This window comes from Oratosquilla oratoria, chromosome 20 (assembly GCF_046742065.1).
Source record: "Oratosquilla oratoria isolate Oo_2021 chromosome 20, ASM4674206v1, whole genome shotgun sequence".
Taxonomy (NCBI): Eukaryota; Metazoa; Arthropoda; class Malacostraca; order Stomatopoda; family Squillidae; genus Oratosquilla; species Oratosquilla oratoria.
Genome location: NC_134796.1, coordinates 25,455,505 through 25,474,421, shown reverse-complemented (window position 1 = coordinate 25,474,421; position 18,917 = coordinate 25,455,505). Strand labels below are relative to the sequence as shown.

The window sequence follows — 18,917 nt, the reverse complement described above, 5'->3', positions numbered from 1 at the left end:
GGGTAAGATTTTTAACTCTTCCCTTAGTAGCCTTCCAACCACTACCCTTCTTAACATGTGCCCCCAGAACGTCTTGGATGCCCACGTAGTATCCAAGTATAGCCCAGAAGAACAAAAGTTTGTCCCAACACCGCTGATAATATTAAAATTCTCCGACCCAAATCCCCCAGACGTGATCGTGATTGGGCCCCACCGCTGTACGGTTAGGTCCTACGATCAATCGCCAAGGACATGCACCCGCTGCCTGCGGTACGGTCACTCCTCCAAGATCTGTAGTTCTCCTGCCCTCTGCCGCAACTGCGCCAAACCATCCCATGTCACTGAGGGTGAATGCTGCGATCTCGCGCCAACCTGCGCTGCTTGTAATGGCACTCACCGCACATTCTCGAGGGAGTGTGAGGAACACTCCTGGCAAAGACTGGTCTCGGAAACTGCGTACAATAACCGAACCAGCTTTCGCGGTGCGGCAACCATCCTACGGGGGGGTCAGCGCCCCACGTCTTACGCATCGGCAACGAAGGCTTCAGTAAAGGCTAACCCGTCGCCCCTTCCCTCATCATCACATCCGGATACCACATCATCCGCACAATCCTCTCAATCTTCACGCCAGTCGACCTCCCAACGTGTCATATCTCGCGTCACCGACGGTAATCTCATACTTGATTCTCCCCCTCCACATCTGACAAATACATCCAATCTTGGCACTCTGGATCCAGTTAATCCTTCTTCTCGACCCGTAATGTCTTCTGATAGATCACCGAAGAAGCGCCCTGAAGCCAGTAAGTCACAATTGCCCCAGAACAACTCTAAGCCTAGCAAGTCATCAAAATCTTCAACTAAGGTCTATAGATCGCCCACACCATCCTTTGAGAAAAAGCCCCCCTCTTCGGGACAATCGTGCTCTCAGCCTCCATTGGCGCAATCTAGCGCAAACTCTTCATCAATGAGTGACTCCCCCCAGATGACATCCATTTCCACCCCGTCGTCTGTGCAGGATGGGGAGATTCCTGATACCGAAGACGTTATGATGAAGAGCCCAAGCTACTCCACAACTTCGCTCTTGGACCTTCCATCATTCCCGCAGTTACCTAAACATCCCCCTGCCCTTTCCGGCAAGAAGCTTCCCCAGAAACGACCCCTGCCCGTCGGCGACTCGAACGACCGCCCATCCAAGACCGCGCCCTCCAACACCTCCCTTCAGCCTCCTCCCTCAGTGTCCCCCAAATCCAATAAAAAGCTTACACAGCCTCACCCTATCAAAACCACGCCAGATCCGTCGAGGAAACAACCGCCTCCTAATCCCGATCCATCTTCTAAATCACCAGAACAAAGACCGAAAGAAAGAGACCAGAGAGCCGAGACCTTACCTCAAAAAACTCCTATGGGACGCGATTCTCGTAAACCCCATGATGGCCAACTTAAGCCGTCCCCCATCGGGGGGCGGCACTCTAATTAATTCTTCAAATTCTCACCACCCACGACACTCCTTCAATGGAACATCCGAGGTCTTCGTGCGAACGGGGAGGAATTGAAGTACCTCCTCCGTGAACACAACCCCGGAGTTGTCTGTCTTCAAGAAACTATGCTTCCCTCCAGTCACTATAATCTAGGTATGAACTACAGGTTCTACGGTACCGTTCCTGCAGCCGGTTCTCCAAGCAGGGGCGGTGCTGCAATAGTCGTCCACGCAAGCGTTCAACATTCTACCATCCCTTTGCGCACAACTCTCCAGGCGACCGCTGTACGGGCCATCCTTAGCAAGAGCTACACGATCTGCTCCCTATACCTGCCACCAAGCTCTAGCGTTAATGCTTCAGACATTCAAGAACTTGTCGATGCACTCCCATCCCCATTTATCATTCTTGGTGATCTGAACGCACACAGTCCTTTGTGGCATAGCTCTTCCCGTAACGAGAAGGGCCGCGCCATTGAAAAACTTTTAGAGGAGAACGAGGTCTCCCTCATTAACGATGAAAACCCGACTTATCATAACATCTTCCTCAACACTACTTCTGTCCTGGACCTCGGAATCTGCACTTCAGCGGTCCTCGTGGACTTCTCCTGGAGGGTGTGTGCGGATTTACACGGCAGCGACCACTACCCGATAGTAGTCTCTCGTGTTTCTCCTCCCCCCCATCTCCCAGCCCCAAAGGTGGAAGTTGAAAGCGGCAAATTGGCCACTCTTTGGGGAGCTGTGCTCCGAACTAAGTGACTTGCGAGTGGATGACCCGATTCAAGCTTATAATCAATTCGTCTCAATTGTTCTTAACGCCGCCGGCGGTTCTATACCGGTTAGCCGCCCACCGATTGGCAGACCACCTGTTCCCTGGTGGGACAACACCTGCCGGAAGCTTCGTGACACCGCTCGTTCCTGCTACCGGCGTTTCCGTCGCCTTCCGACGGAGACCAATAAGATGGTATACCAGAAAGCGGTTGCGACCAAACAAAAGTATATGAAGGAGGCGAAGCGCACATCATGGCAGAACTACGTATCGACCATTAAAACGTCGACGCCTTCGGCGTCAGTTTGGAACCAAGTGAAGAAGCTTTCCGGCAGGTACATACCATCTCCTCAACCGTCCCTCCTTATAAATAACACCGTTATCTCAGACCCGTGCGAGGTGGCCGAGGAACTCGCCACACACTTCTCCCGTATTTCCAGCTCTACTACCCTACATCGAGAACTCCAGCTACCGGATCACGTGACGAATTCTGATGACCACGCTCCTACCGACACTCAAACTTACAATCTGACCTTCTCCCTCCGCGAACTCAAGCATGCCATCGACCAGACGCCGAATACTAGCCCAGGCGACGACACGATTAGTGTGGACATGATTAAACACCTTCCTTCAGAGACTCTCACAACCCTTCTAGCGATATATAACAGGATTTGGTACTCTGGTCTCTTACCATTATCTTGGCGATTGTCTACGATCATCCCCATAGCCAAGCCAGGCAAGGATCACCAGATCCCTTCTAGTTACCGGCCGATCGCCCTGACGAGTGTATTATGCAAGATATTTGAGAGGATGGTCAACCTTCGACTTACCCACTACCTGGAGAGTAGAGACTACCTCACCCCTTACCAATTCGGCTTTCGCCGACACCGCTCCACCTTAGATCCTCTACTCCGTTTTTCGACACACGTGCAGGACGCCCTAGTGCGCAACATGAATACCATCGCCGTCTTCTTCGACCTGGAGAAGGCGTACGACACGACTTGGAGAAGGCGTACGACACGACTTGGAGAGGGGGTATCTTGATGAACCTCCTCGAGATGGGAGTAAGGGGTAGGATGTTTTCCTTCCTTCGAGCTTTCATATCAGATAGGACTCTGAGAGTGAAGATCGGTGGAGCATATTCGTCGCCCAAACCCCAGGAGCAAGGTGTCCCCCAAGGCAGCGTCATCAGCCCCACCTTGTTCTTGGTCAGCATCAATGGAATAGTCCAGGCGGTTGCTGAGGCAGACACTTCACTCCAGTGCTCACTCTTCGCTGATGACTTCCTTTTGTACTTCTCCATAAACCTTTTCACAGCAATCACATGCACTCAGAGCGGTGTAAATGCTGCTACTTCCTGGGCCTCTCGCAGAGGCTGCCGATTCTCCTCATCGAAGACGGTGGCGATGCACTTTTGCAAGTCTCAACAACGACTGTGCCAGAAAGTTCCTCCACATATTATTCTGGGAGGCATTCCAATACCCTATGAGCAGTCGACTAAGTTTCTTGGGGTCATTTTTGACCAAAACCTTACGTGGAATAACCACATACTCAATCTTAGACAATCTTCCCTCTCCGCCCTCATAAGATCATGGCTGGATTACGCGTGCCAGACCTATTCTATCGGCAAGTGCGACGTCCCTCCGCTCCCTCGATACAGTACACCACCAGGCTTTGCGATTGTGTACTGGTGCCTACCGTACCTCTCCTGTCGAATCCCTCTGCGTCCTCTCTGGCGATTTGCCGCTCTCTAACCGAAGGGAGCAACTTTTACTCTCCTTTTACTTCAAGTGCAAATCGTTCAGAAAGATACCATCTTTTGACGTGGTTAATAACGTGAGACTCAGGGATACGTACAACACCAAAAGATCGGCTTCAGTCCCAGCACACATCCGCGCGCTCCGTCTACTTGAGGAGGGAAGCGGCTGCCCCCTTAAGGTGTCCGAATCCAGAAACTTTGATACCCCACATTGGTGCAAGCCCATTCCCGAGTTCTGCCCCATGGAACAATCAAAAAGTGGACACCTGCCCTACATCGTTGCTGCCTCGTTTGAGGAGCATAAAGAATCACATGCCGACTCCATCGCAGTCTATACTGACGGGTCAAAATCTCCCACTGGTGTGGGCTGCGCAGCCGTAACATCGTCTCAAACTGCCACGGCAAAATTACCCTTCACCTCATCTGTCTTTACGGCTGAACTTTACGCAGTTTTACTCGCTTTGAAACACTTTATTCTTAATTCAGATTTTAATGATTTTACCATTTATAGCGACTCTCAATCATCAATTTTAGCACTTACCAATTTTATTCCGTCTCACCCCGTGATATCTGAGATCCAAGAGTGGCTAACGAGAACAGAAGCCAGGGAAAAAACTGTCCGATTCTGCTGGTCCCTTGGACACGTTGGTATCATTGGCAATGAGAAGGCGGACAGAGCGGCCAAATCTGCGGCGGCCCATCCCTTACCATCGCGCGGGGACTCTCTCTTTTCCGACATCCGCACTACCATCTCCTCCCGCGTGCGTAGAAAGTTTGACACCACCTGGGACAATATTAGAACGAACCAAAAGCTACGGAGCATAAAATGTTCTGCAGATCGCTGGCCACTCCTTTCCCACCACAACCGTTTCTATCCGAAACTCTTAAACCGTTTACGTATTGGACATACAAAGATAACGCACAATTTTTTATTCTCTTCCCCGGATTCCCCCTTCTTGCGAGAGGTGTGGCTCCCCCTTTTCCGTTCGTCATTTCCTGCTCGAGTGCAGATACTACAAGCCTTGGCGGCGGAAGTGGGGCCTCCCTCCTGACCTCCGTAAGATGCTTGGTGCTACACCCATGATACAACCCCTTGTAGGATTTTTAAAAGGCGTTAATTTATTCTATTATATTTAATCTTAACTGTGTCGTACCTATGTATTGGTAATCTTACTTCTATTGTAGTTCGCTACTTAATGTCTAGGCTTCGTATATATTTCGTAGATTATTTTAATAATTAGTCAGACAATAACGTTGCAGTTGTTTTTATTTTTAGAATTTAGTATTTTAACCTCGTTATCTATTTTATCCCATGGCACGAATGGTCTAACGACCCTGTGCCGGGCTTTTGCCCACTCTAATTAATCAATCAATCAATCACTGCCGAACTGACGGGAATACTGTCCGCAGTGGAGATTATATCCTCCATGAAAAAGAGAGGCAAATGTTTTACAATTTTTAGTGACTCAGTGTCTTGCAGTCTCTAGAACAATTCGACTCAAGGCAACCAATAGTTTTAAAGATCTTAGAATGGCTTTTTTTAATCGAGAGTCGAGGTAATGAAATAAACTTCTGCTGGGTTCCAGCACATGTCGGAGTACCAGGGAATGAACAGGCCGATAAATTGGCAAAGGAAGCCGCTCTCTCACCCTTACCTCGCTTACGGCCTATACCTTATGAAGATTATATCCCTCTAATCAAAGCCGAGATCTCATCTCTTTGGCAGTTCCAATGGGATCTTGAGGCTGGTAACAAGATGAGAGAGATTACTGATACTATTCATCCTTGGTCTTGTACATTGCTGAACAGAAAACAGGAAGTAACCCTTTGCCGGTTGAGGATTGGTCACTCTAGATAATCCCATGGCTTTCTTATGGATGGCAGTCCTCCTCCATTTTGTAATGATTGCCTTGTTCCTATGACCATTAGACACATTATCGTGGAATACCCCAGTTATGATGAAGAAAGACAACAATATTTGTCAAAACACAGAGATGAAGGAGATCTGTCCCTTCGAAATGTTCTGGGATATAACTGCAATATAAATTCTATTTTTGATTTTCTTAGTGCTATTGATCTTCTCAATGATCTTTAGATTTCAATCTTTTTTTATTTTATTTATTTCTTAAGCTTTTTACCACTTCCTTTTCTTAATCATAAATACTACGGCGTCAATGACCATTGATGTTGCGACGCTAGATAAATCCCAATTATTCATTCATTCCTTAAGATTGCAAGCAGTGCCTTGTCTTGGGAAAATAACTTGCACAGGAGAATTGAGATGTTACTTTTTTATTTGACAACTTCAAGGCTAGTCTTATCTAGGAGCAAAAATGGAAAACAAATCGGTGAAGGGTGGGTGCATGTCTTGACGGGCTGCTTCTATTTTGATATGTACTACTTCCCTTATCAGGGGGAAGAAGCCCATGGTGTGTTTACCTAGTTGTATTTTACAGAAAGGGGAGCTATGATCGTGGTGTCCCATCTTTATATCTCATTTTATTTAAACTGTTTTTAAATTTGTGTATTATTTTTGCACACACCACTTCCTCATCTAACTTATTCCAAATGTCTATTACTCTGTGGGAAAAGCTGTTCTTTTTCATATCTCTTATATAACTGTCTTGATTTTCATTCTGTGTCCTCTTGTATTTCTACTGTCCCATTTTATTAGATCCTCTCTATCAATAGTTTCTATGCCTTTCATGATCCTATAAATAATGATTAAGTCTCCTCTCTTCTTTGCTCTAATATCTGTAGCTCAAGTTTTGCAGGTCTCTCTTTATATGATAGTTCTGAGAATGTTGGTACCAATTTCGTAATTGCTCTTTGTATTCTTTCAAGTTTTGTTATATTTTTTTTGTACTTGGTGACCACATTGCTGCATATTCCAATCTTGGTCTTATCAAGGTAACTAGTATTTTCTTCACCATTTCTTCATCGAGGTATGTAAAAGCCACTTTGATTGTTCTTGTTAGATTATAAGTTTCTCCAAAAATTTTATTTATATGCTTCTCTGGGGACATATAATTCATAATAATGACTCCCAGGTCCTTCTCATTTTCTACTTTTTTATTTCTTCTCCCAATTTATATGATCCCACTATTCTTTTTTTGCTGCTTCCAAATTCCATTATACTACACTTCTTGATATTGAATTCCATCTCCCACCTCCTACTCCATTCCCATACCTTTATTGAGATGACTCTGTAGTGGCTCGCAATCTTCTTTGTTCACTTTTTTAATAATTTTGCATCATTTGCAAAGAAGCTCATATAATTTTCAATTCCTTCATCCATATCATTAATATATATAGCAAACATTATTGGGACCAAAACTGTTCCTTGTGGAACACCACTTATCACTTCATCCCAATTAGTGTCTCTTATCACAACTCTCGTTTTTCTCTCGTGCAAGAAGTCTTCCATCCATTTCAGTAGTTTGTCCTGTATTCCTTCTGCAGTTTCTAATTTCTTGAGCAATTTCTTATGTGGCACCTTATCAAAAGTTTTTTTCAGGTGTAGGAATGTACAATCAGCCCATCCCTCTCTTGTATTACATCTATTAGCCTTGAATAGAAACACGTTAAGTTTGTGACGCATGATCGTCCTAGTCTAAATCCAGAAAGTGGATTGGCACCTCCTGAGTTTCGAACTCGGGACACCTCGGGATGCAACCCAGTGACTAACCACTGAGCCACCGTGTGTGTATGTATATGTATACATATATACAGGTACACCTCACCTTGCGTCGTTAATTGGTTCCAGGAGACACGATGTAAGTCGAAAAACGACGTAAGTCGAATTTGCTTACAAGTAGGCTAGGTAGGCCTGGTGTAGCCTAGGCTAAACTGCCAATAGCCATTTTTCAGTACTTTATTTTACTTTTGATTGCATTTTTTATTAAACAAGGTTAATAAAAATCTATTTTAAGTTTCCAAACAGAACATTTATTTATCATTTTGTAATAAAGTATAAAAAAGTACCTGTACTTATTCATCAATACGTACAATTTGCTGTACTTTATGAATGCATTGTCAATTACATTTGGTGAAACAAAACAAAAAACAAATAAATAAAAACTAGTTTAAGCTTACAATCATTTTGTAATAAGTGAAAAATTGAATAAAGTATTTTTAATTTACCAATGCAGTACATACATTATGTCGATGTTTACGCGTTGCTATTTCGCGGTGCTGTACTCTATGAATGCATTGTCAATAACATACGGTAAAACAAAACAAAAAACAAATAAAAACTATTTCAAGCTTACATATAATCATATTGTAATAAGTGAAAAACTTTAATGTATTTTCAGTTTACCAAAACAGTAGATACAATATGTTGATGTTTACGTTGTAGACGTAGATGGCTGGGGATTGTCGACATCAACATCAGCTGATTCTCGTCGTTCGACGCGTAAAAACTGGTCAAGAGTGCCTTGAACCGTCTTCTTGTTCTTTTCTTCAAGGATTAGATTATAAGGAGCAAAAGCTTCATAACAAGCCCCCATTATCTTGGAAAAGCGTTGAGCATTTGGATCCATATCCTCAAACATAGCAAGACCTTTTTCGATGTGTGCAAATGCTTCCTCCATTTTCTTAATAGTGAAGTGGCGTGGCTCAGATTCATCATCCTCTTCTCATTTCTTTTGTTGCTCCTGAAGTTCCATCAAATCCTTGTTCGTCAGTAACTCCTTGTCTTTTTCAAATAAATCTGTGAAATCCTCTTCCTCCAAATTCATATCCAGCTCTTTGCTCATTGTAACCAAATCTTTGTTGACAACAACAGTATCGAAGCCCTTAAACTCGTGCACAAATTGCGGGCATAGCTTTTTCCATACACCATTCATAGCAGTGCTCTGAACATCATTCCATGCTACTGCTACATTCTGTAAAGCTTTGTAGATGTCATATCCCTTCCAAAAGTCGCAAAGTGTGATAGACTCATCCATTTCAATTGCAGCTATTGCTTGCCGTAGCGTACGCTTCATATAATAACGTTTGAAGATAGCAATTATCCCCTGATCCATTGGCTGGAGAATAGACGTAGTGTTTGGGGGGAGGTATATGACGGTAATGTTGGGGTGAAAATCTGCGATGTTTTGTGGGTGGCCAGGAGCATTATCTAAGATAAGTAAAACCTTAAAAGGAATCCCCTTCTCCTTACAATACTTCTCTGCTGCTGGGACAAAATTATTGAAAAACCAATCTTCGAAAATAACAAGTGACCCAAGCTTTTGAGTTAGCCATCCATATAACAGGGAGAGATGCTTTGGGTATATTCTTCAGGGCACGGGGGTTGTGTGCATGATAAACAAACAGAGGCTTTAATTTAAAATCTCCTGCACAGTTACCTCCCAACATTATGGTCACACGTTCTTTTGAGACCTTGTAACCTGGAATCGTTTTCTCTTCCTTGGAAACAAATGAACGATCTGGTAATTTCTTCCAATATAATCCTGTTTCGTCTACGTTGAAAATTTGCTCAGGAAGAAACCCGTTTTCTTCGATGATTTTCTTCAGTGTAGCAGGAAATTCCGCTGCTGCTTGTTCATCAGCTGATGCGATGTCACCTTGTCTTTTAAGGAAGTGATAATTTCTCCTGTTTTTATATCTCATAAACCATCCAGGACTTGCTTTGAAATCTACATCTTTCTCATCTGGATATTTTTCCTGTAGGTCCTCAAACAAAGACAACGCTTTTTCCTGAATGAGCTCTTGACTAAGATTCGCATTCTGACGATTCCTCCCATCAACCCAAATCGAAAGAAGATTTTCCATTTCTTCAAATATCTTACCTCTTTTCTTGTGGATGATCGTGTTCTTCATCAATGGGGCTTCAGATGTGACATGTGTTAAAATCTTGTCTTTATTATGCACAATCGTTGATACAGTTGTCTGACTTACTCCAAAACATCGTGCAATCGATACAACTTTTTCACCATTACAATGACGTTTTATCATCGCCATTTTCTCCTCCAGCGAAATAGCATGACGCTTAGCACTTTCACTAGAACTTTTCTTAGGAGGCATGGGGGCAAATATTACAGTTACAAGTGAATGTTAATGAGAAAATTGACAAAACTTCAGTAAACAGATAATAATCCAAAAGAATTGCGGGAGTTGAGACGCCGCTTACGGTAAATATGTATTGGAAGTACCGTTGCGATTTCATGTTCTAGTGGACTAGGCCATACTACTTTATGGTATATATTTTAGCAGTTACTGAATCTTTATATAATTTTACATGCTTTTATTCTTATTTATTGTAACATGAATTGCTTGAAACGCTTGAAACGTTTTTTGGTGTTTATGCGATTCCATTATTGGCTGACCGACGTAAAGTCAAGTAAAACGACAACTTGAATTTTTTTCCATATTATTTTTGAAAACCGACGTATCTTCAAAAACGACGTAAGTCGAGGTGTGCCTGTATATATATATATATATATATATATATACATGCATGCATAGATGTCAAATCTTGAACAGTAGATGTTATTTAATGAAATGCATTTTTTCATGTAACGAACAAATTTGTCTCCACAGATATCAGGGGTGTTGGATATGTAATTAATTATGATCTACCCAAGTCCGTGGATGAGTATGTTCATCGTATTGGCCGCACAGGACGAGTAGGAAACCTTGGAGTTTCTATAAGTTTTTATGATGAAGGTGCTGATGCACCTTTGGCAAAGGACCTTGTTAAGATATTGAGTGAGGTAAGCAATGACAGTTTTAAGTAATTGGTAAGTAATGATGCCACCACCATGTGGCTTACATGGTGACTAAATACGACAAAGTAATGAGATTTTTTCAGCAAAAAAAAATCAGTAGTGCCTGTAGATAATTCTTCTTGTATGATGAGTTAATTTTATGAGTGGATGGGTGGGTGGAGTGCACCATGTAATGAAGAGATGGGGGGGAGGGGTGAAACAGCTCCAGCGTTCAAGCCTTGCTGTGGCACTGGTGCCTTGCTGCATTGTCTCTGACCCAAACATTGTAGTGGCCCCCCCGAGGCCCAGTACTTTGATGTAGTGGGGGGGGGCTTGCATGTAGTAAGGACAGGCTGAGCTGTGCCAGCCAGGTGCAACCATACTGGAGAGGTCAGCCATAAGCTACCAGATGAAAACTGAGCCAAAAGCAATGAGGATCAACCAACTCTAGAATCTAATAGAAAAACAAATACTAATACAAATTCTTCTGTTAATGCTGAACCCAAGCCTCAGCATGAAAGAATCACTATTAGACTTAATCGTTCTTCTCCACAACTTGGAAATTCTAGTACTCAACCCTCCTCTGCACAGGTTCTCTCAACCCCAGTTGAGGGAATGTCTCCTGACCCATCTGGAGGGGCACCTCAAGTCCCTATTGCTGAAACCTCACAGGGTTCCTTCAATGAAGCCTCCTCTCAGTCAATCAACCTTCCAAACTTGGGGGGGGGGGGGGCTTCCCAATAAAGGGATCAAGGACTGGTGTGCCTCACTTGGTTGAGGTGCACAGAAGGAAAGCTATGGAGTCTGAAGCTGTGCGCAGTAAAAGACTCCACAGTCCACCCTCATCTCCATCTTCTTCCCTATATTGTGATATGCAATCTAAGAAAGGAACTAATCCAGACTCTACATCGTCTGTCGGACCATTGTCAGAGAGGAGGATGCCACCCGCGAAAGCAAAGAAATTATAAAAGAAAACATCTTGTAGACCCTCTATCTCCCAGACTTCTCTTCCCAGACCAGTAGACCCAAAAAAAGAAAAAGAAAACGGTATAAGGTCTATAATTCAATGGAATATTCAAAGTTTTAATTCTCATTGAGAGCAGGTTCGGATTCTCTTTAAAGAACATGATGTATCTGCTATTTGTCTCCAAGAAACTATGCTTGCCGATTTATCCCCTAATGTTGGACTTAATTATAAATTTTACAGATTTCCTATAATTGGGGGCCATAACCATGGAGGTACTGGTATCATTGTTAACAAATCTGTAAACCACAGAAGTGTCCACCTACATTCGGTGTTGCAGGCTTGTGCAGTACAAATTTTTACCACTTAAATGGATCACTTTGTTCTTTGTATATGGAACCTGAACTGGAAGATCGACTCCTAGACATATATAACCACTCCCATCAGTTTGAATTAAATGACCTACAATCTTTGGTCGACCAGCTCCCTCAGCCTTTTATTTTAATGGGTGACTTTAATGCCAAGCCTCCTCTATGGGGCAAATCAAGGTGTGACCCTTGGGGCAATATAATTGAAGAATTTATTGATAATAACGATGTCATTTTGATGAATGACTGTTCCAAAACAAGGTTTGATGTCTTTCACAACTCAAGTTCTGCTATAGACCTAACTATTTGTTCATCAGCCTTAAGATAAGACTACAGTTGGTCAATGGATGAAGATCTACATGGTAGCGACCACTGGCCTATTCATTTCAAATATTTAAAGAACACTCCCTCCTCTTGCTTACCTAAATGGAAGACAGGAGAGGCTAAATGGGAATTATTTAGGAGATCCACAGAGATTAATTATAAGACTAGTGATTTTTCTAGTAACTCTGATGCAAATGATTATCTGGTAGGCATCATACTTTCTGGTGCATTCTCATCCATTCCTAGGACAGCTGGTAAACCTCTTTGCCCAGTAGTCCCCTGGTGGAATGATGAATGTGTTTTAAGCAGAAAGATTACAAGAACTTGCTATAAGAGATATCGGAGATATCCTTGTTTAGTCAATAAGAGAACGTACAGAAGAGCTCAAGCAGAGCAGAAGAAAATCTTCAAGAAAGCAAGGAGGGAATCCTTCATTAAATATATTAGCGAATTGAAATATGACTCTTCCCCTACCTTAGTATGGAATAGGATTGGAAAATTACAAGGAAAGTTTACTCCATCTCCTTTGCCCATTCTCAAGATAAATGACTCTTTTATATCAGATACAAGAGAAGTAGCAGGGGCTTTTGGAAGACATTATGCTGATATTTCAAGTCCACTACATTACTCGCATGATTTCAGAACAATTAGAGAGAAGACCATAATTATTCCTCCTACCAATACGAACTCGGAGGCATATAATCTGCTTTTCACCTTGGATGAAATGGATCATGCTTTATCTTTATCCTCCCCCATCCTCTCCTGGAGAGGATGACATTCTTTACTCCATGGTTGCTCATTTATCCATATCCTCGAAGAAATTCCTTTTAAATGTGCTGAACAAATTTTGGTCTTCTGGATCTTCCCCTAAATCATGGAAGACTTCAATTATCATAGCAATCTTAAAGGCAGGAAAAGACTCTTATCACCCACAAAGCTACAGACCTATTGCTCTCACTTGCTGCATTTGTAAGATCTATAAAAGAATGGTTAATATGTGTTTAGTTTGGTTTTTGGAATCTAAAAATCTGCTATCTAACAGACAGTTTGGATTTAGAAGAAATAAGTGCACTCTGGACCCCTTATCACTTGTGAGATTCAGAATGCCTTTGCAATTCAGAACTTGAGCATAGCTGTGTATTTTGACTTGAAAAATGCCTACGATACTACCTGGTGGGGAGGCATTCTGAAGCAACTTGCAGAGTGGGGTATCGGGGGTAATATGTTCAATTGTTTAAAGGATATCTTTTCTGACCGTTATCTAAAAGTCCGAGTGCGCTCTTCTTTCTCTTGTGCATATCTTCAAGAGGAAGGGATTCCCCAAGGAAGTGTTTTGAGTCCCACACTCTTCACCATAACCATTAATAGTTTGTTAGAACAAGTTCCTACAGGAGTTCATGGATTGGCTTATGCTGATGACTTCGCTATTGTGTGCAGCAAATCGACAACATAAAAAATGGGTCAAAGGATTCAAGATGTTATTAACTTAGCAACAGCATGGGCTAATTGTAGGGGCTTCAGATTCTCTGCTGAAAAAACAAAAGCCATTAGGTTCTCTAGACTAAGACGCAAGGAAAAGATACCAACATTATTCTTGGAGGGTGTCATATTACCATATGAAGATCAAGTAAAATACTTGGGTCTGGTTTTGGACAAAAGGTTGACATTCACAAATCACATAAACTAGGTTATATGCACTGTTAAAGAGCGACTTAGTAAGGCTTTACCAAACATTGTGCCCTAGCAAAATCAATTATGGATGTCAAATTTATGGATCGGCATGTAAAACTTTATTAAAGAAGCTTGATATACTCCACAATATGGCTTTGCGGATCTGTTCGGGAGTTCATAGAACATCTCCAGTGGATAGCTTGTATGTGGACGCAGGAATTCCTCCCCTCTATATTCGCAGGGAGGAATTAAGCCTTAGATATATATCTCGTGTCCTAACATCAAAGCAAAATCCAAACTTCAAATATGTAAAGCAGCCGGTAGACAGAGCTCCAAGAAAAAGTACTTTGCTGAAACCTTTAGAAGTGAGATGTGAAGCTGGGGCAGAGGAGGTAGGACTTGTTCCTATTACAATTAATGAGATCATGCCTCCCTAATTCCCTCCTTGGGGCCAATGCCCCACTGTAATTTGTCCTCTTAAAAACAAGAAAAATAGAACTGCTGTAGAGCTAAAAAGTGAATTTTTAGAACATTTATCAGTACATGCTGATTCAGTTTTTATATATACAGATGGATCAAAATCCCAAGATGGTGTTGGTTATGCTGTCGTATCTGATAGCACAGTTTTAAAGAGAAAGTTGCCTAATTTAACTCTGTTTTTACTGCTGAACTGCTGGCAGTCAGCAACGCCCTCAAATTTGTTTTTAATTCTGTTCCATCCAATAAGAACGTCGTTATTTTTACAGACTCCATGAGCATTCTATCCTCTCTCAATACATTATTGCCTCTAAACTTTTTAGTCCAGGAAATACAGGACTGGTTGATTCTTATTAACAACCAAAGGAAAATAAAAGTAAACTTTTGCTGGGTGCCATCCCATGTGGGTATCACTGGAAATGAATAGGCCGGTGCTGCAGCCAAAGCCTAGGCTCAGCCATATAACAGACAAAAAATCCCACATACAGACTTCAAACAAATAATTCATTGTTATGCAATGGAGAAGTGGCAAAAACAATGGACAAGGCTGGACGGTAGTTACAAGTTAAAAGATTCACCCCTTGGTGAACCCTTGGAAGTGTCCTTCTTTGGACAGAAGGTCAAGTATTGTTTTGACAAGATTAAGAATTGGCCATTCCTACATTACCCATAAATTTTTTATGGCAAATGGAACCGAAAGGCTGGCCCCCCCAATGTCCCACTTGCCAAGTTGTTTTTACAATAAAACACATTTTAATTCAGTGCCCTGCATACTCTAATAAGCGCAGGGCTAACTTTTTAACAAACTTATCTTTTAAAGAAATTTTAGGGGAGGAAGCTCATGTGAAGAGTGTTATAAAGTTTTTAAAAGACATAAATTTATTTTATGAAATTTAACATTGTGTATATGAATGCTTGTGAGTGTATCTTGTTCTGATGTGTTTTTGTGAGTGGTTATTGTTTTTACTGTTTTACTTGAATTTTTATCTATTTATATAAGATAAATATGCGCTGAATGGCCTACCGGCTCCGGCGCTTGGCCTTCAAGCCAAAATTTTCATAAATCAATCACCCCATCCATCCATATCATCCTAGGTCGCCTCCTCATGTTAACTCCCTCCACATCTCCCTTCTATACCTCTTTTACTAGTCTTTCTTCACTCATTCTTTCCATGTGTCCAAACCATCCCAATACTCTTTCATCAACCCTATCTCCCAACTCCCTTACCACCCCTGTTCTCCTCCTCACCTCATTTCTCACCCTATGTAGCCTAGTAACCCCCATCATACTTCTCAGACACCTCATCTCAAACACATTCAAACTCTTTTTCTCTTCCTCTCTTATGTTCCCTGTTTCTGCCCCATACAGTGCTGTTGGCACAATCCCTCCTTCATACAATCTCTTAGCATCCATTCCCAAATGTCTATTCTTCATTACACTTTTCAATCCACGAAGGCATTTACTTGCTTGTCTCAATCTACATTCTACCTATACCTCCACTCCACCCTTTCCTGCCACATTCACACCCAGATATCTAAAACTTTCCTTTTCCTCCAGTTGCTTTCACTTAATGCTCATTTCCAGTCTGCTGCCACTTTCACACCTTGCACATATCATCATCTTTTACCCACATTTACCTTCAATTTTCTTCTTTCACACACACTCCCAAATTCTGTCACCAATTTCCTCAATCCCTCCTCTGATCCTGCTACAAGCACAGTGTCGTCCGCAAACAACAGCTGGCTCACCTCCCACTTTTTTCCATTTTCTTTAACCATCTCCAATCCCTGACCCACCACCTGTGCATTTACCTCTCGCACCACCCTATCCATGTATAAGTTGAACAGCCAGGGCAACATAACACATCCGTGACGTAGTCCCGTGTTTACCTCAAACCACTCACGCGCTCTATTTCTGATCCTGACACGTGCTCTACTACTCTCGTAAAAACTCTTGACAGCTCCTAGAAGCTTTCCTCCTATCCCGTATATCTGCAAGACCTCCCACATTGCCTTCCTGTTTACCCTGTCTTAAGCCTTTTCCAGATCCATAAAAGCCCCAAGAAAATCCTTACCTTTTCCTATAGCTTTTTCACATATCTTACCACAAAAATTTGATCTATGCAACCTCTACTTGTCCTAAATCCACATTGTTCCTCGCCAATCACTCCCTTTGTTCCTCTCCTAATCCTTTCAATCAAGATCCTCCCATAAGCCTTCCCAACTACACTTAACAAGCTGATCCCTCTAAAACTACTACACTCACACTTGTCCCCTTTTCCCTTGTAAAATGGAACTATACAGGCACTCTACCCTCTCTTCAGCAAACATTAAATAACCTCACCAGCCAGTCCACCATCACTGTACCTCTTTTTATTTTTATTTTTTTTATTTATTTATTTATTTATTTATTTTTTTTTTTTCTTTCTTGGACATTCTGCATGGCATCCATCCAGACCAGGTACCTTACCTGCTCTCATCATCTTAATAACTGCCTTCACTTTATCCTTCCTTATTTCTACTCCATTTTCCTCACTCATCACGGTCATTTTCTTAGTGTTTCCCACTGCAACTACCCTGAATGTAATTGTGCCATTTTGGTTTTTACATTCCTTATTGGGGATTTTTAGTGGTCTATTTTGAAGAGGTTTTTAGTGATCTGGACATGAATGTATTTTTGTGTGGGTTTATTGTGCATCATGAATGGTAGGGTTTCATATATATTGGAATAAAAAACTGCTGTTCTTTTGTCATCAACTGATTTATTGACGAGTGTTTTCTTTTGAAGGCCTCACAAGAAGTACCAGATTGGTTGATGAGTGCTGCAAAAACTAGTGGTCATGTACAAACATACCATGGCCAAGGTCAATTTTTGAACAGGGACATCAGGAGAGACAAAGTAAGTAGACAGTATGATGAGGATTAATAATGTATAAATGAGGTGGGAAAAAGAATTGTGAAAAAATATTATGAAACTGGAAACCAGAATGGATGGAGAGAACTTGGGTGAAAACCAAAAATAGAGTGGATACATGAGTTCAAGGGAGATTAAGGAAAAGGATTCTCAGTTTGTCGAGGAAGAGAGAGGGGTAAAAGATGTGTGTAAATGGAGTAGTTGTAACTGGATGATTAAGTGATGTGGCATGAAAGGGTCTCTTGTCTATTTTGTACATTTTTTGAATAGCTGAGGGGGTGAGGTCACTGTAATGAAGCAGTCTCTACAACCAGCTCTGGTTGTAGAGCCTTCAGTAGAGGTACATCTATTAACATTGCCTCTGACCTGAGCAGTGTGGTATGGGTCAGGGATGGCCATCTACATGGAACTAAGTTGGGAGGAATAACAAATGGGTTTTTGGAAATGGGTAGGGTGGACTTATGTATGCTTCAGTTTTCCTTTCCTCATATGAGTGAGAAAAGACTTTTTGGTACATATGTAGTTAGCTAATTGTAGTATACAGGAAAGGACCAATGCTGATTGGGTCCTGTCTCCTACTTTTAAATTTTTGATACCTAACCACAAATTCATTTTCCCCTCCCAGGCAAGTTTTGGCATTCCAAAGAAATCTGCCGAATCTGATCAAGCTGTTTGGCATTCTGAAGATTCATCTTCAAGTAACCGTGGAGCCATTGGTTATACAGAACCAGTTTCATTTGGTCTTGGAGATGAAGATGAAAGCTGGGACTAACATCGATGTAGGCAAATTAAATTATGTGAAAGAATGTACCATATGGTTTCAAATTGTTTAAATGGCAACTTTATATATATATATATATATATATATATATATGACTTGTTTGTGATGGTCAGCTATGAATATACTATGTTTGCCATTCACCCCTAGATTATAATCCATATTGTTCTCACAAAGGATAAGAAAATTTTTGCCAGGAAAGGGTTAGGACCTAAACTGAAATGGGGTTGTCATGTATCAAGTCCTAACCACAAATTCATTTTCCCCTCCCAGGCAAGTTTTGGCATTCCAAAGAAATCTGCCGAATCTGATCAAGCTGTTTGGCATTCTGAAGATTCATCTTCAAGTAACCGTGGAGCCATTGGTTATACAGAACCAGTTTCATTTGGTCTTGGAGATGAAGATGAAAGCTGGGACTAACATCGATGTAGGCAAATTAAATTATGTGAAAGAATGTACCATATGGTTTCAAATTGTTTAAATGGCAACTTTATATATATATATATATGTATATATATATATATATGTATATATATATATATATATGTATATATATATATATGTATATATATATATATATATATATATATATATATGTAATATATATAAATAATATCTATGTGTATATATGTATATATGTACATATAATATATGTGTATATATGTATGTATATATATATATATATATATATATATATGACTTGTTTGTGATGGTCAGCTATGAA

The 18,917-nt window shown here is 41.5% G+C and overlaps 1 protein-coding gene across 4 annotated transcripts in view; it reads left to right on the top strand.

Moving 5' to 3' along the window:
* LOC143036416 (putative ATP-dependent RNA helicase vasa-like) overlaps nucleotides 1-18,714 on the top strand; it is a 388,960-nt gene extending 370,246 nt beyond the window's left edge. For 3 of the 4 annotated variants that reach the window (XM_076203753.1, XM_076203752.1, XM_076203754.1), the window contains exons 13-16: nucleotides 10,531-10,703; nucleotides 17,290-17,400; nucleotides 18,041-18,194; nucleotides 18,467-18,713. In XM_076203753.1, coding sequence (XP_076059868.1) covers nucleotides 10,531-10,703; nucleotides 17,290-17,400; nucleotides 18,041-18,187 — 431 coding nt within the window. In that variant the 3' untranslated portion in view covers nucleotides 18,188-18,194; nucleotides 18,467-18,713. Of the gene's footprint in view, nucleotides 1-10,530; nucleotides 10,704-17,289; nucleotides 17,401-18,040; nucleotides 18,195-18,466 lie in introns of all 4 variants that reach the window. The other variant, XM_076203755.1, reaches the window with a different exon arrangement.
* The last annotated feature ends 203 nt before the right edge of the window (nucleotides 18,715-18,917 follow it).